Source organism: Trachinotus anak, unplaced genomic scaffold (assembly GCF_046630095.1).
Source record: "Trachinotus anak isolate AG129_WGS33_773 ecotype Australia unplaced genomic scaffold, CSIRO_AGI_Tana_v1 ptg000005l, whole genome shotgun sequence".
Classification (NCBI taxonomy): Eukaryota; Metazoa; Chordata; class Actinopteri; order Carangiformes; family Carangidae; genus Trachinotus; species Trachinotus anak.
In genome coordinates this window covers 8269761-8290311 of record NW_027273856.1, presented here as the reverse complement: position 1 = coordinate 8290311, position 20551 = coordinate 8269761, and the positions used below count along the sequence as shown (strand labels likewise).

The window sequence follows — 20551 nt, the reverse complement described above, 5'->3', positions numbered from 1 at the left end:
ATGGCGGAAGAGAAGGATTTCTCACCAAACCTTCTGACAGAGGAGATGAAACACAGCAATGGCGACTTCGTAGCTCCAGCGGGTTTATGCTGGCTGTCAGTGCTGTCCTGTCTGCTGCTCGCGTGTTCGTATGTCGGCAGTTTGTACGTGTGGAGGAGTGACCTGCCCCGGTGAGCACAGGCGGCTGTTTTTCAGCTACGCACTGAGGACAATGCGGTGTAATTGCACTTTACTGACGCTACGTAATTCAGCTATGTTCATTCGACATTATGTCGTGTCTCATCCATACGTTTGTGGCTCAGCACTCAACGGGCTTTTACTTAAAGTCACTAATGTTATGTTGCAGAAGTCAGAAACGGCACAGCTTCCCTCCGAGCATGTGCTCCTGTCACTGTGGTGGCACACATCAGCGCCGCTGTGCGGCCACAGCAGAGAGCAGCTCCAGGGCTGCAGCCCAGTCCGGACCAACCTGTGTAACCAGCCACACAGACAATAACAGCTTCACTGTTTACCTGAGAGCCACAGACTAACCTCCATGCTGGGATAATACTTCTGGGCCCAGGTTTCAGTTAGCAAAGCCCTGCTTTGGTTAGGGATCAGCATTGTGTCAGAGCAGTAAAAACCAAAGGTCTCAGGTCAGCAGAGGTAATATACTGTCACACATCAGCACCTGAGTGTGACTGACTGAGCTCTTTGTTGCTGACAGTCTTTTTCAATCCTCATTAAATATACAGCCTCTGATGTTGAAATATGATCTATATTTCATGATAATTTAATGATTTCCTCTCACCTTATCAGACGCTCTTTATTTCAAGTCTGGCAGAAGTTTAATCTTTCCTTGAAATAACTCAAAGCAATCGATCCATCATTGTGAAATAGGTTTATTTGTGTTTTTGTGGAGCATTAGGACAAGACTGATGTGTCTGTAGGGCAAATACGAGTCTGGCTGTGACTGAATGTAATAAAATCCACCAACTGACACCTGCAAAGCTCCATATGAAACATGCTGTGTCTAGTTTGTTTAATCTGCACAAAAACCAAAGAACAAAAAGGACAACCTGTTATCTGTATTTCTCAGGGAGCAGTTGCCCAGCAACCTATGAGCAGCAGAGTGAAAACAGTCATGTTTAATTTTCCCTGTGTTCCATTCATCATTCACAACGCAACATAGAAATGTATTGATTTGATAAACTTGATTGGCATTTTATTTGAAATACTGTTAGTGATAAATGGTAAATGACTCCGATGACTACAGGAAGCGGCAGGTCATTAGTCAATGTTACCGCTGTGCCAAAGTAAGAACACCCTGATTTTGAATGTTGGATAAGCAAGAGTCAAAGAAGCATTAAAATGATCATTTTTTGGACAGAGTTTGGTGTAACATCAGGGGTCAGAGCTGCTGCTTCTGTCTCCAGTCATCTTCCTCTATGGTGGTGATGGCTGTGTGATATCTGTCTGTACTGGTCCACTCTCAGGGATCATCCCACTGTGATAAAGAGACGCTTCACCAGTGTGCTGATCGTGTCGGGCCTGTCTCCTCTCTTTGTGTGGGCATGGAGAGAATTCACAGGTGTCAGGGTGAGTCAGTGAACCGTCGTCTGTACATTCAGCTGCAACACCTGAGGACATGTTCATCCATATTTGTTCATCCAATGTTGCTACCTGTTGTATTATTAGATAGGGCCTGGCTTTTCTTTACTTATTGGTTTTGTGTGTGTGTGTTTGTCTGTCTGTCTGTCTGTCTTTCAGACTGGCCCTTCGTTACTGGCTCTCATGGGGATCCGGTTTGAGGGCCTCATTCCTGCCGTCATACTTCCTCTGGTGCTCACCATGGTAAGAAAAACGTTTCCTACAACGATGATGATGATGGTCAGCGGGCTGGATCCGGGGGGGGGGGGGAGGGGGTGAGGTGAGGTGAGGTGAGGTGAGGTGAGGTGAGGTGAGGTGAAAGGGACGCGTACATGTAGGTGTGGGAGTGGGAGTTAGTTATTATCATTTGACCTGCTTATCAGCACGGTGGGCAGACACACTCATGGAGACAGTTACAGTGTTTTGCAATTGGTGTCAAAAGTTGCACAACACCTCGGAGTCACATCTGGACACACAAACATGATACACTCGTTATTATTTAGTTTAGTCTCAGATGTGTAATGTCTGTTTGTTCAGAGGTGACTGAGTTATAACTGTTGCTGGTGAATGAACCGAATCGGCAGCTAAACCACAATAACTAACTTCCTGTTTTATTTAGAGTACCAGCATGCACCTGTCCTCTTCACCTCATGCAGCACCTTTGCCTCATGTCTCTCCCTGTGAGCCAGATCAGAGGTGGACCAGGTTCTGTGTAGCTGATACTCATCAGTTCCTAAAAATGCCTTCACTAGTTCCAGTATAGACTGGATCAACCTTAATCAATGGAAAGTGACTGTAAAATAGTCAAAGTAAAAGGGAGAGATACATTTAGATCAGAAGTGTAACTTTCAAAGATGCTGTCACATGTCTGTGTTTCTAACTAAAGGTGAAGATGGTGGTTTTTTTAATGAAGTGAATCTCAGACATGGTTTCAGTGCAGCTGTGTTGTTTATTATTACTGAGCATTAAAAACTGTAAAGTCCTTGTTTGACATCATTTAGTATCTGATGAGTCCCTCCTTCCTTCCTGTGTGTGTGTGTATGTGTGTGTGTGTGTGTGCTGCAGGTCCTGTTTCTGGGGCCCCTCATGCAGCTGGCCATGGACTGTCCCTGGAGCTTCATGGACGGGATCAGGGTAGCGTTTGGTGAGACAGTCAACGTCCAGGGCTTTTCTTTGACACTGCCTTTACTGCAGCGGAGGAAATGACCCCCTGCTCTGTCCCTGTCCCTGTCCCTGTCCCTGTCCCTGTCCCTGTCCCTGACTCTGTCCCTGTCTCTGACTCTGTCCCTGTCCCTGTCCCTGTCCCTGTCCCTGTCTCTGACTCTGACTCTGACTCTGACCCTGTCCCTGTCCCTGTCCCTGTCCCTGTCCCTGTCCCTGTCTCTGACTCTGACTCTGACTCTGACTCTGACTCTGTCCCTGTCTCTGTCCCTGTCTCTGTCCCTGTCTCTGTCCCTGTCTCTGTCCCTGTCCCTGTCCCTGTCCCTGTCCCTGTCTCTGACTCTGTCTCTCTCTCTGACTCTGTCTCTCTCTCTCTGCAGACCCCTGGTTCTGGATGTTGTGTTTCAGTGACATGCGCTGGTTGAGGAACCAGGTGGTGGCCCCGTTAACAGAGGAGCTGGTCTTCAGGGCCTGCATGCTGCCCATGCTGGTCCCCTGTGCTGGTCCCTCTATCGCCATCTTCACCTGCCCTCTCTTCTTCGGAGTGGGTGAGTGTTGATTCATCTACATGATATCAGTAATAATGTTGAGTGTTTACAGAAACAGTTCAGTAAATATAGGGAAGAAAAACATGAACCAAAGAACCAAAAACACTGGACCAACTGAGGACCGTCACGATATCCACCTTAAAAATATTCCTGAAGTTGTGATTTATGCATCTGTGATGTAGAACTAACCTCTGCTCAGTTGTATTATTATTAATCTTATTCAATAAAAAGAAGGTGAACCCTTAATGTCTTTAAAGGCCAGATCAGTAAGTTTGTAAGTTTTTGAAGCTTAAATGCAAAGTGTGTTTTTTACATTTTGACCAACTTTGCTGTTTCAGATCTATAGATGTGATTTTACCAACTATCCAAGCTGCTGTTGTTTTACATTAATCTTTAAATGGTGATATACTGTTTTTCTTCAGTGTAAATGAGTGTAAACAATTTAAAGTGCTGTTGATTAGGAAATACAACACATGGGCCCTTATGTGGCCCATTTATGGAGCTTGGCAACAGTTTTTTCTACGGTGGCCCTGAGGGGTCAACAGACAGCAGTTTCAAAGAACACAGGCAAGCAGACAAAACACAAACACATTCAGAAAACATCTTCATCAGTCTGACAACACCATGAAATATAACACCAAATACAACACAACAGAAGTGTTTCCAGTGGACACTAAAGAGTGATGAACCCGCTGGGACGCACTTGTTGTTCACCCATTTGTGACTTTTGAAGTTAAAAGTAATTTTGATTGATGAAGAAGTTTTCTGAATTTGCCTGTGTTTTCTTAATCTGCAGTGTGTTGACCCCTCAGGGCCACCGTAGTTTTTAGTGAGAAGGCTCTGATAGACCCACTTGGACAGACTCGGAGAACAACTGGTGAACATGGAGGAGCTGGAGCAGACCAAACACAGAGCCAGCAGAGATCAGAGAATAACTCAATTCATTAGATACAAACACGACTCCATGTGAATCATCATGTTGATCTGTGTCTGCAGGACATGGAAAAAACCACATGTTATATCAGCTTTATAAGGTCGTGTCAGTGTTTACATGTTGTGTAAGAGTCTGTTGGTTTGTTTCTAGACAACATGGAAATCACAACAGCTTTGTTAACCAGATGATCAGATGTTGTGTGTCGGTTTTATAAACTGCAAATCAGTTACTTGGTCCCTTAAAGGAGCACTCAGACCTTTAGTTTGGTCACTGTGGTGTAGTATTTCTATTTTTAACTTGTCACAATGACCTGGTTCTGACAGCAGCAGGTTGACTGCAGATGTAGAACAGACAGATCAGCTGCTGCTCGTGCGTTTGATGAGCAGGTGATTGATTTCCTCTTCTCTCCTCCAGCTCACTTCCACCATGTGATTGAGCTGCTGCGCTTCAGACAGGGGACGCTGTCGGGGATCTTCCTCTCTGCAGGTGAGCACCTGTGTCACATGGTCTGACTGAGAGATACAGGAGTAGAAGAAGAAGAAGAAGATGATGATGATGATGATGATGATGACCTGTGTTTTGTTTGGTCCACCACAGTGTTCCAGTTCTCCTACACAGCGGTGTTTGGGGCCTACACAGCCTTCATCTTCATCAGGACAGGTGAGCAGCTTCATCATCATCTTACAAGCAAAATGTCGTATTTTCTCCTCAGGTTTTTTTTCGTACCCGCCTCACCAGCTCACCCTTTCAACACCAGCACCTGTGGATTTCCAGAGGATGAGTTTTTATAGGAGAATAAAATCATATGCATCAACATGTAGACTGCTCTGGGACATGGTATCAGTCAGCATCGGTTTCAAATGTGGATCCAAGGTGTTTCAATGTGAAACTTTTTCTTCAGTTCACGGGTGAAAATTAAAATAATCAGATTTCATTAAAATGTCTCCAACATTCATGTTTTGTACCTTAGTGTAAGAGTCACAGAGGTTTTTTTATTTATTTAAGGAAGACAACATGACATGATGCCTTTTTGGCTGTTATTAATATTAATATTATTATTATTATTATTATTATTGTAAAATCGATGACTCTTGCAGGTTTATACAGGGTAGTGGATAATTCACTCACTGGAGTTTATTGTTACTGAGACTGTAGCTTGCGGTTTTTATTCCTCCTCGCTGGTGACAGTCAGAGATGTCGTGTTTTCTGGTTGTCCGTCTGTCTCATTCTCATGAACGTGATATCTTGGACGAAAATACTTCAGATTTGGCTCAAGATGAACTGATTAGATCATTGTGGTCAAAGGTCAAAAGGTTTAAAACGTCAGAGTAGGTTTTCACTGATCCACCACACGCTCCTGAGCAGAGGGTCATGTGTTCTGTGCTGTGAACTGCTCACCTCAGGGTTAATGTTTCCTCCCTCCTGTGTGTCACAGGTCACCTGATGGGCCCCGTCCTCTGCCACTCCTTCTGTAACTACATGGGTTTCCCCGCCATCAGCACGGCCCTGGAGCACCCCCAACGCTTCACCGTCCTCTCCTGCTACCTGCTGGGCGTCCTCCTCTTCCTCTTCTTCCTCTTCCCCTTCACTGACCCCTCCTACTACGGCCTCCCCACACCAGTCTGCACCCTCACCTCCTCCCCCAGCTCCCTCTGCCTCTCCTGATCCCTGCCCCCCCCCGAGCCCCAAACACACACACACTTGTTTTTCTGCCAAGTTAGAGATCAGGTCTGGTCCGCTCTGGACCGACAGCCATGTGGGCTACGTTGCCATGGAAGAGGTGAGGAGCCATTTTCTCTGGTCTGTGGAGACATGTGAAGACTCTGAAGGACCAGTCCTCCTCAGACCCTTTGACCCTGGTAGACCTCATCAGTTTATGAGGAGGTGTCGTGAACGCACCACTTTGGTGACTCATTTTCTACTCAGACTTTTAAAGGATAATTCTGGTTTATTTTACTGTTGCTTTGATTTTAGAACACCATCATATTCTCATGGTTGAGTATCAGTGCTTCAGGTGAGCTCACCTGTGGTGATGGTGACTGGGCTTCAGGGCGGGTTCAGGTTGTTTTGTTGTGTAAAGTTTTGGGTTCATGTTAATTTCATGTGATTTTTTTTTTTTTTTTTTTTTTTTTTTGTGTTAGCCGTGCAAGCTAACGGTTAGCGATGATGCTTGGGGTCTCAGGCTGGGTTGGGTTTTGGGTTTGGGCTCAGCTGGATCTGAAGTGGGCACTGGCTGGGTTTGGTCTCCAGCTTCAGGATCCTGTTGTAATAAACTCAGAATTATCCTTTAGCGCCTTTGATGAAGTCACGGCTGCACTGCATCCTGGTCTACAGAGGCTGGTGGAGACGTTAGCAGTGAATAGTTCTGCTGTAGCTGCACTGGAGCACAGGGATGTTGGTGTGATGCTGAACACGGTCTCATCACCAACAGCCGTTTTTAAAGTTTTTAAGGTGACTTCAGATTCAGACTCATCCTGAATCAGCCTCTGTTTGGTGTTGATATACCTCTGCATGTTTCAGTGCTGGTAGTTTGTCGTTTTGTTGGTGAAGGTGGGTGATGGGATAGTTTTTCTTTATTTTCTGAAACACACTCTGTATGGGTGCAGTAGTTCTATAGATGGAGCTCAGTCCTGGATGATGTTGGGACCTGGTCACATGGGACGAAGCTGCTCTGAGACCCTGAACGTTCACTGTCAGCTGGTCTCATGTGATTTAAATACCTGCAAACTCAGTGAAGTGCAGTTGAAACAAACCCTGGTGTGAAGTCAGACTAAAGAAGCGGACTGAGACCACCTGAACAGGGTCCCCTCCCAGTTAGAGCTGCAGTGCACTGTGCATTAAAAAGTATGTGTGGTTGCACCGGTCTTGACCAGATGAACCACAGGTCCTGCAGTATCACCTGAACTTCTGGTCCTGTCTTCTACAGCTGCTGGATGCTGCCTTTAGTGACATCAGGGTAAAATGAGAGCGCAGGTTGTCGTGAGTTTCCCTGAGCCTCTCTGCTGCGACCGGGCTCTGACATCACAATGAGTCTGCGTTTGTGTCCTCACTCAGAGTGTGTTTCAGTCTCACAGCTGGATGTTGTTAAATGTTCTCAGCCTCCATGTTTTTTTTCATTCCACACATCTAGTTCGGAGGAGTTCACATTTTCTGAACCAGTCACTATTAAAACCATTGGTTCTATGATTCCTGTCTCTCACACAGTTCAGAGGCTGCTGCTCTCATCCTCCTTCGCTTCAGTTATAGTCACTAACTGAAGGAGCGAACACCTCAACCCTCAGGTGCAGTTTAATGGAGACAACACAGCTCCACCCACTGCACTGCTGCTACCTGATGCTCTTAATGTAGAGCAGGAAAAGTCCTCTGTGTTTCCACATGTCACAGCTTCTCTATAGAACAGGGCCTGATAAAATTTACTGATGACCTGAGTTCTGTTGTCACGGTTTTAGCCTCAGTCCCATCAGCTCAGAAACATTTGACTCACTCACAGGCAGGAAATCCACAGTGAAACCAAACCTGCAGGACTGGTCACTGTACTGGAAACACAACCAGTGAAGTTTGAATCAATAGATGTTTCCACCACAGAAACTTTCCCCGGGGAACAGAAACCTCTGAGGTGCTCACTTCCTCTACCTTTAAACTAAGTTCAGGGGGATGAAAACATCCCGGCTTGGGAGGCAGTTCCGTCTGAGTTTTGGGGAGGGGGTTGCATTGCTGATCTTTGCTGATTGGTCAAGTACGTTTATGTTTTCCACAACATTGTTGTACATCTGACACTTTTAAAAACCTGCAGCTGCTGGAAAAGAGCATTCTGTGTAATATGAAGCTAATATCTGGTCACTCGTGGCGTCTCCTCTGCCTCAGTGTGGTTACGAGCTGACTACACTGTGGAGTTGTGTCTTCACGAGTGCATCCTGTTGTGTTAGTATGGTGTTCAGACGTGTGGGTGGTGCGCTTCATATCCTGCTGCTGGTTTGAAGCTGTTGTGTTGATTGACGGTTGATGGCAGCTTGTAAACACAGATGTAAATGATGCAGGAAGGAAAATACACTCAGCTCTTTGTTAGAGCTCAACGACACCCACAGTGAGTGTGGGGACAAACATCGACCTTTCACACAGAGGACGACAAAACCTGAGTTTAGTGATGAGACGATGCCGTGTGATACAAACAAGACACAACCTGTCGTCGCACATCACACATGTAATTATAGCCCACAGTCGACTGGTGCTTTTAATTTGAAGTAAACACAGACAGTAATAATTATTAATCAGTAACACCTTCAGCAGAACTTAATTAAATGTGACTCAGTGAGACTCAAGTTGTTAAGAAAACAAAAGCTGAGCCTCATTTTCCTTTTGTTTTTGTGCAGCGTTTGATTTTGTACAGTTCAGTTGTGTGGACCAGACTTGTGTTGAGTGTTGTTGTATTGTGATGCTGTAAAGAGGAGGTCAGGAGGCATCACTGCCTCTTTTTTTTTTCCCCTCATGGGCCATGGTCCTTTCTGATCTGCAGACACATGCAGTCATTCCTCCATCAGAGCGCCGGACTCATCACCCTCTCACTCCACCTGTTGAATTTATTTACAGCTTAAAGTTGGCGACACTGACACTGAGACTGAGATCAAAAACACTATAAGCTATTTTGATACTGTGAAGAGGAAGTGGTTCTGCTGGGGTCTTCAGCAATAAATCCTTTCTGTGGAGTTTATTTATATGATACTGAGCAGCAGAGCAGTAGATTCTCTGGATGAAATGGGGCCGTACTAAACCTTTTATTAACGACTGTGGCCAGTTCATTAACACTTGAAGTTTACAGACCCTTGGCAGGAGGGGTATTGTGATGTGAGTTGTGCTGAGCCTACCTGAAGCTGCCAGCAGAGGTCAGCAGAGAACTGTGTATATCAGCCGCTCTGACTTCAGTCGTTCATCACTGGAGAACCAGGTTCTTTTTCCTGTAGCTTCACCACAGTAATAGAGGAGGCTGATGTTGGAGTGGGGGCTCACTGAGGCTTGTTTTACTTCATCCTGCCTCCCACCTCCCTCTCTGAACCTCTCTGCTTACTACCTTTAAATCCTGAGCATTTGATTGCTCTGCTATAAATTTAGCAGCCTGTGTTTTCCTTACATCCAAGTATTGTGTATATATCACTGAGATCCCACCCTGATGGTAAGGCTCTGTATTTCACCATGAGCTGTGAGTCTGGGGGAGTTTTATTCATGATAATCTTAATTAGGATTTCTCCACTTTTTCTTGCTTTGTATCCCAAAGTTCCCAGTAATCCAGCAACCAGTCAATGTTCAGATATTATATGAATCTATATATAGTGCATTGTTGGATTTCAAGAACAAGGTAGGGTGCTCCACATTGAAATTTACCTCTACTTCAAAACTATTCAAAGCCACTATGTGCAGATTTTAACATCATCAGGATTTTTCCCAGTTTCTGGAGGGGTTTAGGTGCTGTGGTTATTTTACAGATTAAATTCCATTAAACTGATGTGGTTCATGGTTTCAGATGCTGAGACAGAAGCCTCACAGATTAGAGATTGGTTGATGTCCATTTACCTCTGATATCAATATGGTATAATGTAGTTTTTGGTCGCTAAGTAACAGGAAGCTGAAGAACAGAGATGGAAACTAGTTCTAGAAACTAGAGTTAATTTAGAATCAGATTTTTACAGTGTAAAATCACAGATCTTAAAAAACAAACAAACAACAGACAAATACAAGGAATTTCTATTAAGATTATTTATGTTTTGTGTTTATGTTAAAGGAGCTATTTGAAAGTTTTGCTATTACATCTGTCTCCAGAGGTGTAAAAACAAACACCAGTGTTAACTCTTGTCTCTATCACATCTTTTCCTCTATTTAAGTTAGCATGCTAACCAGCCATCCCCAGCTCATCTTCTCACTGTAGCCTCCAGTTTGAAGACATCGCTGCTCAGAGGACGTGTTATAACCTCTGGTCTTATAAAGACTACGATGACTGAAACTCTCATCAAGAGTGCTCCTGACAAGAAACCAGGATCACTTTTTCATCTTCAAGTTTGACACCGCCTCTGGAGGGCGCCATATTTGTGCCTTTTTCAAATGCTACACATAGTGGCTTTAAAACTTCCCATATTTAACTCTTCTGTGTTTTATTTGAAGTGTTGATCTCCATCAGAAGATATATTTGTGGTTTTAAGAAACAAAAACCATCCTAGTGTAGTTTTACATCTCGTCTCTCAGGCTTCTCTCTGGAGCTCGAATAACAACAGGTCTCAGAGGCTCAGATCCTCTCTTCTGATTGGCTGAATGTTTTCTGAGTGATCCAATAAAAAAAAAGCAGATTTCAGGTAAACACTCAGAGAAACCAAATTCTGCAAGGTTGGATGGTGGGTCCAGGTGGGTGGGGCTTGGGGCGTGGCTGAGGACAGTGACTGCTTTTTTGTGACATCACAAAGTCCCAGAAGTCCTGACGGCTGGTTTTAAGGCTCAGTTTCTGAATACAGGCTGTGTGCATTTCTCTGTGGACTGAGGCTTTGATACTTTCACAGTATTAATATAGAACCTAGACCTGCTTTATAATCACAAACACATGGACATCCACCTTTAGACTGGGTGGGACCTTTATTATTAATTATTGATATAATTTTTATTTTAAGTTCACAACCTCATCTGCCCGTTAATTTACCCAGTGCTGAACAAAGGCACTAAAGAAATAAGTATGTTGTTTTTTTCTCTGTGGAGCATCAAAGAAATCAGTCACTTTCTGTGGAGTTAGATAAATTTCCCTCCTTTGCATCCTGCTGTCAAATATATTAGGTTGAGCAAACTTCTATTTTTAATCATCAAACATCTTGTCATGCTTTGAACCTTTGTATTAGCTGCTGCTGCTGGTGGTAGCAGTTTGAATTTCCCAGTCACACCAGGGTTTCTTTCTGTCCCATTTACTTCTTGGATTCTTCATTCATTGATTGGTGAACAATCAATAAAAAAGATACACACATCAACCTTTATTTTGCTCATAGTAAACTCAACAATAATGTGAGGTCGCACAGTCCAACCAAACTCTCCAGATGTCTCCGACTTACTCTGAGCTCTCCTGCTTCCCTGGAGATCCTCAGTGTTTCCTGTCAGACATGTTGGGACATTTGCATTTATCCTACACTGCTGTAAGAGGAGAAACAATATCCTCAGCCAACAATCACACGTCAGTGTTTGCTGTTATAATATGCAGAGAGCAGCGTCGACAGACTGCAGTCTATTTTTGCTAAGCTTTAGTAGCTCCCTTATTTTAATACACGACACCCAGAGGCAGAATCATTTCAGACGAGCGTTTTCAGGACGTGTGAATCAGCTGGTGAAACTCCACTCCACAGATGTTTATACTGAGCACTATATTTTGTAATCAGATCTATTTTGGTGACAGGAACAGAGTGTACAGATATATGCATGTATTTTATGCTCACTGTGTCACACTTGTTGTTCAGCTAGACTACAAGAGAGACGTGTTTTAGTAAGACAATCTTTTACAGAAACTTTGGAATCGCTGCAAAAATATCTATTTGTAAATAAATAATGTCATTTTATACGTTTCAGTGTTTGTGCTTTGCTTGCTGCCTCGTTAACGGCTCATTTTTCATGCTTTAATACATTCACGTTTCAACTACATTACATTTCATTTCAATCAGAAGAGATTAACAGAGAGACAGAGAGTAGTTCATTAGATTTAATGTGCACATTAGACCGTCATCGTCTAAAGAGGGAGTCACTGCAGGAGCTGCACAGGAAAATCCCAGTTTAGAGTTGATGAGAGCTGATGAGCCTTTGGCAAACCAGGCAAATGCTTGGGGCCCCCCAAGTGGAAAAGGGGCCCCGCTCATCACCTGCCCAACACCATCCCAACAATGAAGCCTGGTGGAGGCAGCATCAGGCTGAGGGACAGGGAGACTAGTCAGGACTGAGGGAAAGCTGAACGGAGCAAAGTACAGTGTGATTCTCAATGAAGACCTGGTCCAGAGCTCAGGACCTCAGACTGGGCTGAAGGTTCACCTTCCAACAGGACAGGGACCCTCAGCACACACCCAAGACAACACGGGAGAGTCTTAGGGACGACTGAGTGGATGAGCCCTGACCTGAACCCAATCAAACATCTGGACAGACCTGATCATGTCTGTCAAACGGACATCCCCATCCATCTGACAGAAGCTGAGAGGGTCTGCAGAGAGGAACGGTAGAGATGGTTGTGACGTCAAACCAAAGACAACTGGAGGCTGTGATCACTGCCAAAGCTGCTTCAACTGAGTCCTGAGTAAAGTGTCTGAATACATTTGTCAGTGTGATATTTCAGTTTCTCCTTTTCTTTACATTTGGAAAAGTTTCAAACTTGCTTTTGTCTATTTCTATCAAACTCACAAACTCTCTCTTATAAAGTCATTTCTTCAGATGTAACCTCTGCTCTGAAGAAATGTGCACAGCCTTCATTCCTCTCTGAGCTGCTCCTCTTCTTCTTTTCATCTCCTCAGAGTCAGTCAGTTTTATGAGCTGCAGGCCATGAACCAGAGCTCTTCTGACTGAACTGAGAATCAGTGACCAGCAAAGAGTTTGTGTTGCAGCAACAATTCTATTCTAGTGGGTGGCCATATGGAAACACTTCCTGACAGAAACCAGATGTGAGCAGATGTTATCAATAGATAGCATTTAATTCACACAACACTGTGGGGGTTTTTGTCTGTCTTAAACACACTTTCTACTTGAGTTGAATTTTTGTTCTATTAGACAACTTCCTCCAGCAATACAAAAGTTAGAAACATACAAACAGAATGATCAAACATAAAGACCATGCTGCCAAATAAAGCTGCATTCCTTGATTTTTTCCACCACAGACAAACAGAACACTGACATCACTTCCAAATGTTTTTACAATGAACAGTTGTGTATTGACGTTCTCAGTCAGTGGGGTGTTAAAGCCTAAACACACAACAAGAAGTTCAACTGAATAAAGTTACTCTGTGAACACAAGAGCCAACAAAAAACTACCTAACACAACCATTAGCCCACACTAGCAGTACTGTGATGTGTTCTATGGTAAGCTATAGCAACATTTTTTCCGAACACACAAGTTAGCTAACGTTAGCATGCTGCTGTAGCTCTCACTAATAAAAACAGACATATAACATGATGTAATTCAACATGTAATTCAACACATGGAGGAGGAGAAAAACAGTTCTGAGTCCAGCTGGAGCCTTTAGCAGCTCGTTGGGTTCTCCATCTCAGTAAAGACAGACCAGTACTGGCTCCACAGTCAGACTGGGAGAGAGATTCAGCCTTGGACTGATCCACTGAGACCGACCACATGAATGACACTGATGGAGCTGGCAAAGACTTAAAAAACTTTATGGGTGTTTTGATGGTCCACCAGCTGACCAGGATTTGAGCCAGTAGTCCTCAGTCCAGTCCTCCTGTGGTCTGGTCTCATCTCTTTCTTTGTTAGCGCATTTTTGGATGAAAACCCGGTTTCTTCTCAAGTGGAGGAAATTCTAGAAAGTCACTTTTGCCTGAACGCTGCATACGGCACTGTGTCAGCTTGACTGTGGCGGGTGCCTGTCTTTATAAATGTGGGGAGGACCAATGGTTTAACATCAGGGACTCATATACATACAACACACACAGAGGGGGTATGACTTTGTTCACCATGACTCCACTATACCTTTACATAGAAAATAAATAGTTGTTGCTGCTGCTGTGTTAACCTGGTTTAGAGAACCTTTAAATTGTAGTTTTCTGTCTCCTAAACACTCCACTATGTTCACCAGCTGGTATCTATCTGTGTCTGCCAGCTGCAGGGAGAGAAACTGATGGTTTGTGAGTCTTATAAGCAAAGATAATTGTGTCACTATAAACAACTCCTACCCTATTACACAAAGTCATTTGTGTTTTTTACATAAAAATACAGATTAGTGCAGCTTTAAATTGTATGTTAACCATCTTGGGAGCAGTAATAACCTCAATGCTGCAGGTTATAAAACTATTTATTTTTTATTAGTTTATCTGTGATAGACTAAACTGTGGGGAACAGTCATAAGGTAACTGAACCGTCCCAGTGATGTCAGTTATGGTATCTGTGCGGTTGCTAAGTGGTGTATTCTTGCTGGTTTAGTCATGTGGCTTGAATTTCACAGCTCTTGTCATATCTCAGTTTCCAGATGCTGCAGACCAAGTTTATCTTCTGCAGCCCAGTTGGATTTTCAGAGACTTTTTTAGTGATTCTTTTAGGAAGGAAACATAATGACTGACAGCTAAGAGTCAGGAAACGGAGAACAGAGCATCTCTCTGTGTTTTCACTGCATTAAAATTCAGATGGATTCCCAACGGCAGAGGAAATCAAACAGACATGTAGATAAATTCTGTCAGTAAGATGCTGCTGTTCTCGTCCACTGGAGAACTAAAGGAAAGCAACATAATTTTTTTATAATGATTCTGACCAACATCACCACCTCAGAGATCTGGGAAACGCAAAGTCAGACAAAACAACATATATTTGTGCAACAGCCTCAAACCCCCTGTGATGCTGCCAAACTAAGGGGCAGATGATGGTGTTTGTGCACTGGAAACCTTTAGGCAACATTATTATACAGAGAGGTGATACAATGTGCTTAACAGAAATAATAGAAGCATAAAAAACAGTATAAGAACAGTATAAAAATGGAAAACGTTTACTGAGGTAATAAAGGTCATAGACTCCAGGTCTGAAAAGTGAAGCCATTGCTGAAGAGCCATAAACCTGCCTTCTATCTAATGACCATCAGGGGGCGACTCCACTGGTGGTAAAAAGAAGTCTGATTGTATTGAAGTCTATGGGAAAATGTCTCTACTTCTCACTGATTTATTCCCTCAGTAAACGTTTTCCTGATGAGTTGATGGTCCCAGTCTCTAGTTTCAAGTCTTCTTCAATACATTCCATTTAGTCCATTTAGCGGAAAATAGACCATAAAGCAGGGGATGTATTAGGGCGGGGCTACAGTGTGATTGACAGACTGTACCACACACGGCAACCTGCCTGATAATCAGGATAGAGTACAGAGCAGGTCAGCTCCACCTTCTCCTCCAAATATGGTTTCCTCTGGTTTCAAAAAACCAAGATGGTGACGGACAAATTACAAACTGGAGACTTCAAAACGGCAGCTCACAAACCAGTGGGTGATGTCACGGTGGGAGAACTGGACTAATGTGCTCTCTGTTCTTGTTTTGGTCACAACCACAGCAGCAGCATCTGAATGAGCTGTAGCTGTCTAATAGTTGTATCTGGTCAACCAGTGAGGAGGGCGTTGTGATGATCGACTCTGGAGGATATAAAGGGATTGAATGTCTCTAAGTCTTTCTTTTAAGTCTAACTCTAAGGTCTCTGACCCTGTAGTCTGTAGTTTTTGAGATGTCACCATGTAGATTTAGTTACAGAACACAAGCATACAGAATAACACACAACTGTACACACTGCTGACGATAACAATCTGCTGTAAGCACACATTATTTATACACATTGTTGGGAGTTACGCATTACAAAAGTAATGCAATACAGTAATACAGTAATGTATAACTTTTTGCTGTAATGCAGTAATGTAATGCATTACTAATAACATTTCAGTAATATTATACCCGTTACAATATCAGTAACACATGTTACAACACATTTTAACCTGAAATTAAGTGTTTTTTTTTTTTTTTAACTTCACCAACATTGCGAGTAAAACAGTATGTCCTGTTGATGGAATGCTATGGTTGAAATGACTGCAGAGAAAGATTTTACATTTGCAAGATAGACATACTCTCATTATTCTCAGTTCATCAGAGAAAAGGACAAGAACGTAATAGTCGAGTGAAATCCATGTGTGAAACCGAGAGAACTCTACGTTGAGAAATAGCACCAGTAACACCAGTAAAGAAACACTTGGACCGGTGCCATGCCAACACTAAGCTAACAGAGAGAGCTGCAGGCGCGGAGAAGAGAAAGAATGAGGAGGATGCGAGCTTGGGCAAGAAAAGTTACGTTTCTCTTGGTCAGCCACGGTGCTTGAACCCCGAGAAGTGAAGAGACTGGCGGCAGAGTATGTTGTTGAAGATATGCTGCCACTGTCAACAGTAGAATTTTAAAAAGCTTGTCAGCAAAAGGTAAGCTAACCTTTACTTTGCCAAAGAGTCATGGAAAAGGAGCTGAAGAAAACAATCGAGCCTGGCAGTATGTACAGCAGCGGCAGACATATGGATTTCATAGGGGTGACAGTGCATTGGATCGATGCACATATGTATTTCATATGAGGCCTAATAGGCCCAAGCACTTTAGTTTTATTATTAGTACTCTTGAAAAATGCCCCACAGTGTCATTAGCTATAAGTCTATAAGTGATTTAAATTTTGCCAGCCCTTGTTTGGTAGCCTATGTTTTAACCATTGTTTGGCAAATCACAGTGTTTCTCTGTTTGGCCTGTGTTTTATTTATTAGCAGTTGTGAGCTATGTTTAGCCCAGATGTTAATTTTTGTGAAATTGGACTAAAATGAAAAGCTGTATTCCTCGAGGCCTAATCTTGCAACAGCACTTTTTGATTCTTGATAAAGCATAAGTTTTGTCTGTCCAATGCTTGTCAGCTTTGTGCTGTGACCTTCAATTAAAAGACAATAAAAACCCGACAATAGAATAGAAAGACAATAGAAACCCAAAAAAAAAGAGATTGTGCGTCTTGTCATGTCATTAGGCTAGAGGCTACATTATAGTGGGCCCTGGCTGTATTGTATTTCATGTGAATAGGCCTAAACTTTGAATATTTACAGTAGCTCTATCATAACTATCATAACTTACCAGACTTTGATCCTTTGTCTGCTTTTGTGATACCTATTGTATTGTGCCATGAGCCTTCACTGTGCCTATTATATTAAGTTAGTAGCCTTGGGGGCCTACACAGTCACTATGCATATGCTCATTCTGCTCCCCCCACTAGATGTATAATGAGCTGCAATGAACTACATATTAGCATTTTAGAATGCCTAGTCATACTTCTGTGGTTATTTTGGTGAAAGTAACTCAAAAGTAATGCAAAAGTAGTGTAACACATTACAATTCAGAGGCAGTAATATTGTAATGTAACTTATTACTTTCAAATGACAGTAGCTAATAATATATAATGTATTACATTTTGGAAGTAACTTGCCCAACACTGTTCATTTGGGTTAAAATCAGTACTTCGTCAAAAGAAGATAGTAAAGATAAAAGTAAAGATAAACTACGTTTCACAACCAGTTTATTGATTAATCAAAACCTGAGAGATGAATGGAAACATTTGACTGAAGCACTGATGATAACACACACAGTGATAATGATAATGAGGGGGAACAGGACCCAGTGAAAAGGAAGAGGAGCAGCTGCAAACCTCCATTAAACGTTCCACTTTTAAGAGTCATATAAATCAGTTCAAGTGTTAGTCAACAAAGTAGGAAATTATCCACATGTGTCAGCTGTTGTAGCTGTGTGGGTACTTCAGGGTCACCTCAGAAACATGGACTATGACAAATCAGTAAGCAAATCTGTCTCACCAGATTTTCAAAGCCTGTGAACTTCAAGTGCTGAATGTTTTTGCATTGAAATTAAGTATCCAGTATTTTTTTTCTCTGAATTCAACTCTTGAACTTTTTAATTATTCATTTCATTGTTAGTTTTCAATGCTCATGAACTCAGAATGAAAAATTCAACATCAATTCAACATCGGTCGCATGACCAATGGAGTGTAACTAGACAGAATTGACTGCTTGTCAGTATTTAACTCAGATGAACTCAGATTTCTGATCAGAATATGCAAGATTCAAATTTTTAGGCTTGAATTTTTCATTCAAATTAACAGTGAAATGAGTTACTGAATATTTCAAGAGTTGAATTCAGAATAATAATTAAAAAAAATTCAGTGCTGTTAAATTTCAAAATCTGGTGAGACGGATTTGCTTCCTACAGCTTTTCAGCTTTTCAGATGAACTTTAAATTTACATGACAGGTTTCAAACACTCATCTCTGAGTCTGTCCTCGCAGTGTTTATGTTCATGTTTGAATTACAGCACTATTAGTTACAAAGAAGTGAAATAAATGATGTTTACCAGGGTGCTTAACTACAGGTGGTTAATAATGACACACAGTCCTCTCTGTGCTGCTGTTATTACAGATGTGTCTGCACTGACCACAGCCCTGAGACCTGTACATGGAGCTGTGACACAGTATAGAAATACACAGAAGTCATTGTTGTGAAGGAGGAAATTAGCTCTAGAGACCAGAACAGTTTTTGTACCAGGCTGTAAACATGTTTCTTTCTGCTGTAAAGTTGGACTTTTTAACATGGGAGTCTATGGGGACTGACTCACTGCTGGAGCCAGGCTGCTGTCAGTGTGTAGCCTTCGTTATCATGAGCTGCTGTCAGAGGGGACACAATTATGATACTAAGACCCAGGTTAAAAATACTAGAGGTGAATCCCTTCTTCATCCTCGCTTCATTTCTTCTTCCTCTTTCGCTACTTCCCTCTTTTGCCTCCTCTTTCTCTTTTCCCCCTCCTTCATCTTTTCCCATCTTTCCCTCCATCCCCTCTCTCCTCCATCACAATCACTTACCATCAGAAGAAAACCATCAAAGGTAAATTTAAAATGGGGGGAATTAAAATGGCCCCAAGAGAGCCTCAAAAAGAGAGAGGAAAGTCAGACCAGGAGAAGAGTGATTACCAGTTTAATCTGATTACAGCGTGGAAAGGGCAAACATTCATCTGCTGCGATGTTCTCTCCAGGGACGTTCCTTTATTTGCAATAAGAACAAAGCACCTGTTGATGTGAGAGGAGTTTTTGATTGTGTGAACTTGATTTCACAGACTCATACAAAGTACTTTACTTTTAAATCTATCAAGCAGTCATAAATAATACTAATATTAATCAAATGTTAATGTCCTAGAACATTGGCAATGAAGGATCAAAAGCCAGATATTTTAGTTTGTGCTTTCCATGTGTTTTATGTACTTTATGTACTATGAATTATCAATTTCAATGACACTGAACACTCATTCACTAAACTGTACTGTTAAATTCATCACAAGGTGTATGGTAAATCTGGAAAACCCAGGCAGCACTTCTGTAGTCCACAGAAAATGCTCTCAGAATCAGAATCAGAATCAGAATCAGAATCAGAATCAGAATCAGAATCAGAATCAGAATCAGTTTTATTGCCAAGTATGTTTTCACATACAAGGAATTTTTTCTGGTGATTGGTGCAATTGATCAGCAACAGTGGGGCTCTCTAGCCTTGTTGATGAGGCTAATAGCAGATGGGAAGAAGCTATTTTTGTGGCGAGAGGTTTTGGTCCTGAAGGACCGCAGCCTCCTGCCAGAGGGGAGTGTCACAAAGAGTTTGTGTCCAGGGTGGGAGGAGTCAGCTACAATCTTCCCTGCACGCCTCAGAGCCCTTGAGGCGTACAGGTCCTGGAGGGACGGAAGATTGCAGCCAATCACCTTCTCAGCAGAGTGGATGATACGCTGCAGTCTGTTATTGTCCCTCTCCATGGCAGCAGCGTACCAGATGGTGATGGAGGAGGTGAGGATGGACTCAATGATGGAGGTGTAGAAGTTCACCATCATAGTCCTTGGCAGGTTGAACTTCTTCAACTGCCTCAGGAAATACATCCTCTGCTGAGCTTTTTTGATGAGGGAGCTGATGTTTAGCTCCCATTTGAGATCCTGTGTGATTGTGGTTCCCAAGAAGCGAAAATGCTCCACGGTAGCCACGGGGGAGTCGCACAGGGTGATGGGGGTGGGTGGGGCTGGGCTCTTCCTGAAGTCCACTATCATTTCCACTGTCTTCAGAGCGTTTAGCTCTAGGTTGTTCTGCCTGCACCAGGTCACCAGACGGACAGTCTCCCACCTGTAGGCAGACTCATCGCCATCAGAGATGAGTCCAATGAGAGTGGTGTCGTCTGCAAACTTCAGGAGCTTGACAGACTGATGGCTGGAGGTGCAGGTGTTGGTGTACAGGGAGAAGAGCAGAGGAGAAAGAACGCAGCCTTGTGGGGATCCAGTGCTGATGGTCTGGGAGTCAGACACGTGCTTTCCTAGCTTCACGTGCTGCCTCCTGTCAGACAGGAAGTCGGTGATCCACCTGCAGGTGGAGTCAGGCACGCTCAGCTGGGAGAGCTTGTCCTGCAGCAGAGCCGGGATGATGGTGTTGAAGGCAGAGCTGAAGTCCACAAACAGGATCCTGGCATAGGTCCCTGAGGAGTCCAG

The 20551-nt window shown here is 43.0% G+C and overlaps 1 protein-coding gene across 1 annotated transcript; it reads left to right on the top strand.

The window, feature by feature from the left end:
* rce1a (Ras converting CAAX endopeptidase 1a) lies at positions 1 to 11848 on the top strand. Its single transcript, XM_071478175.1, has 8 exons — positions 1 to 170; positions 1476 to 1578; positions 1750 to 1833; positions 2695 to 2773; positions 3171 to 3338; positions 4687 to 4758; positions 4870 to 4932; positions 5708 to 11848. The coding sequence occupies exons 1-8, from the start codon at positions 1 to 3 to the stop codon at positions 5935 to 5937; spliced, it is 969 nt and encodes a 322-aa protein (XP_071334276.1). The 3' UTR covers positions 5938 to 11848.
* The last annotated feature ends 8703 nt before the right edge of the window (positions 11849 to 20551 follow it).

Excerpts from the sequence above, each read along its gene's own strand:
- rce1a (XM_071478175.1), top strand. The coding sequence starts at position 1 with ATGGCGGAAGAGAAGGATTTCTCACCAAACCTTCTGACAGAGGAGATG. Across the intron at positions 1,834-2,694 it reads TTCCTCTGGTGCTCACCATG|GTCCTGTTTCTGGGGCCCCT; the intron begins GTAAGAAAAACG and ends TGTGTGCTGCAG. Across the intron at positions 4,933-5,707 it reads CTTCATCTTCATCAGGACAG|GTCACCTGATGGGCCCCGTC; the intron begins GTGAGCAGCTTC and ends TGTGTGTCACAG.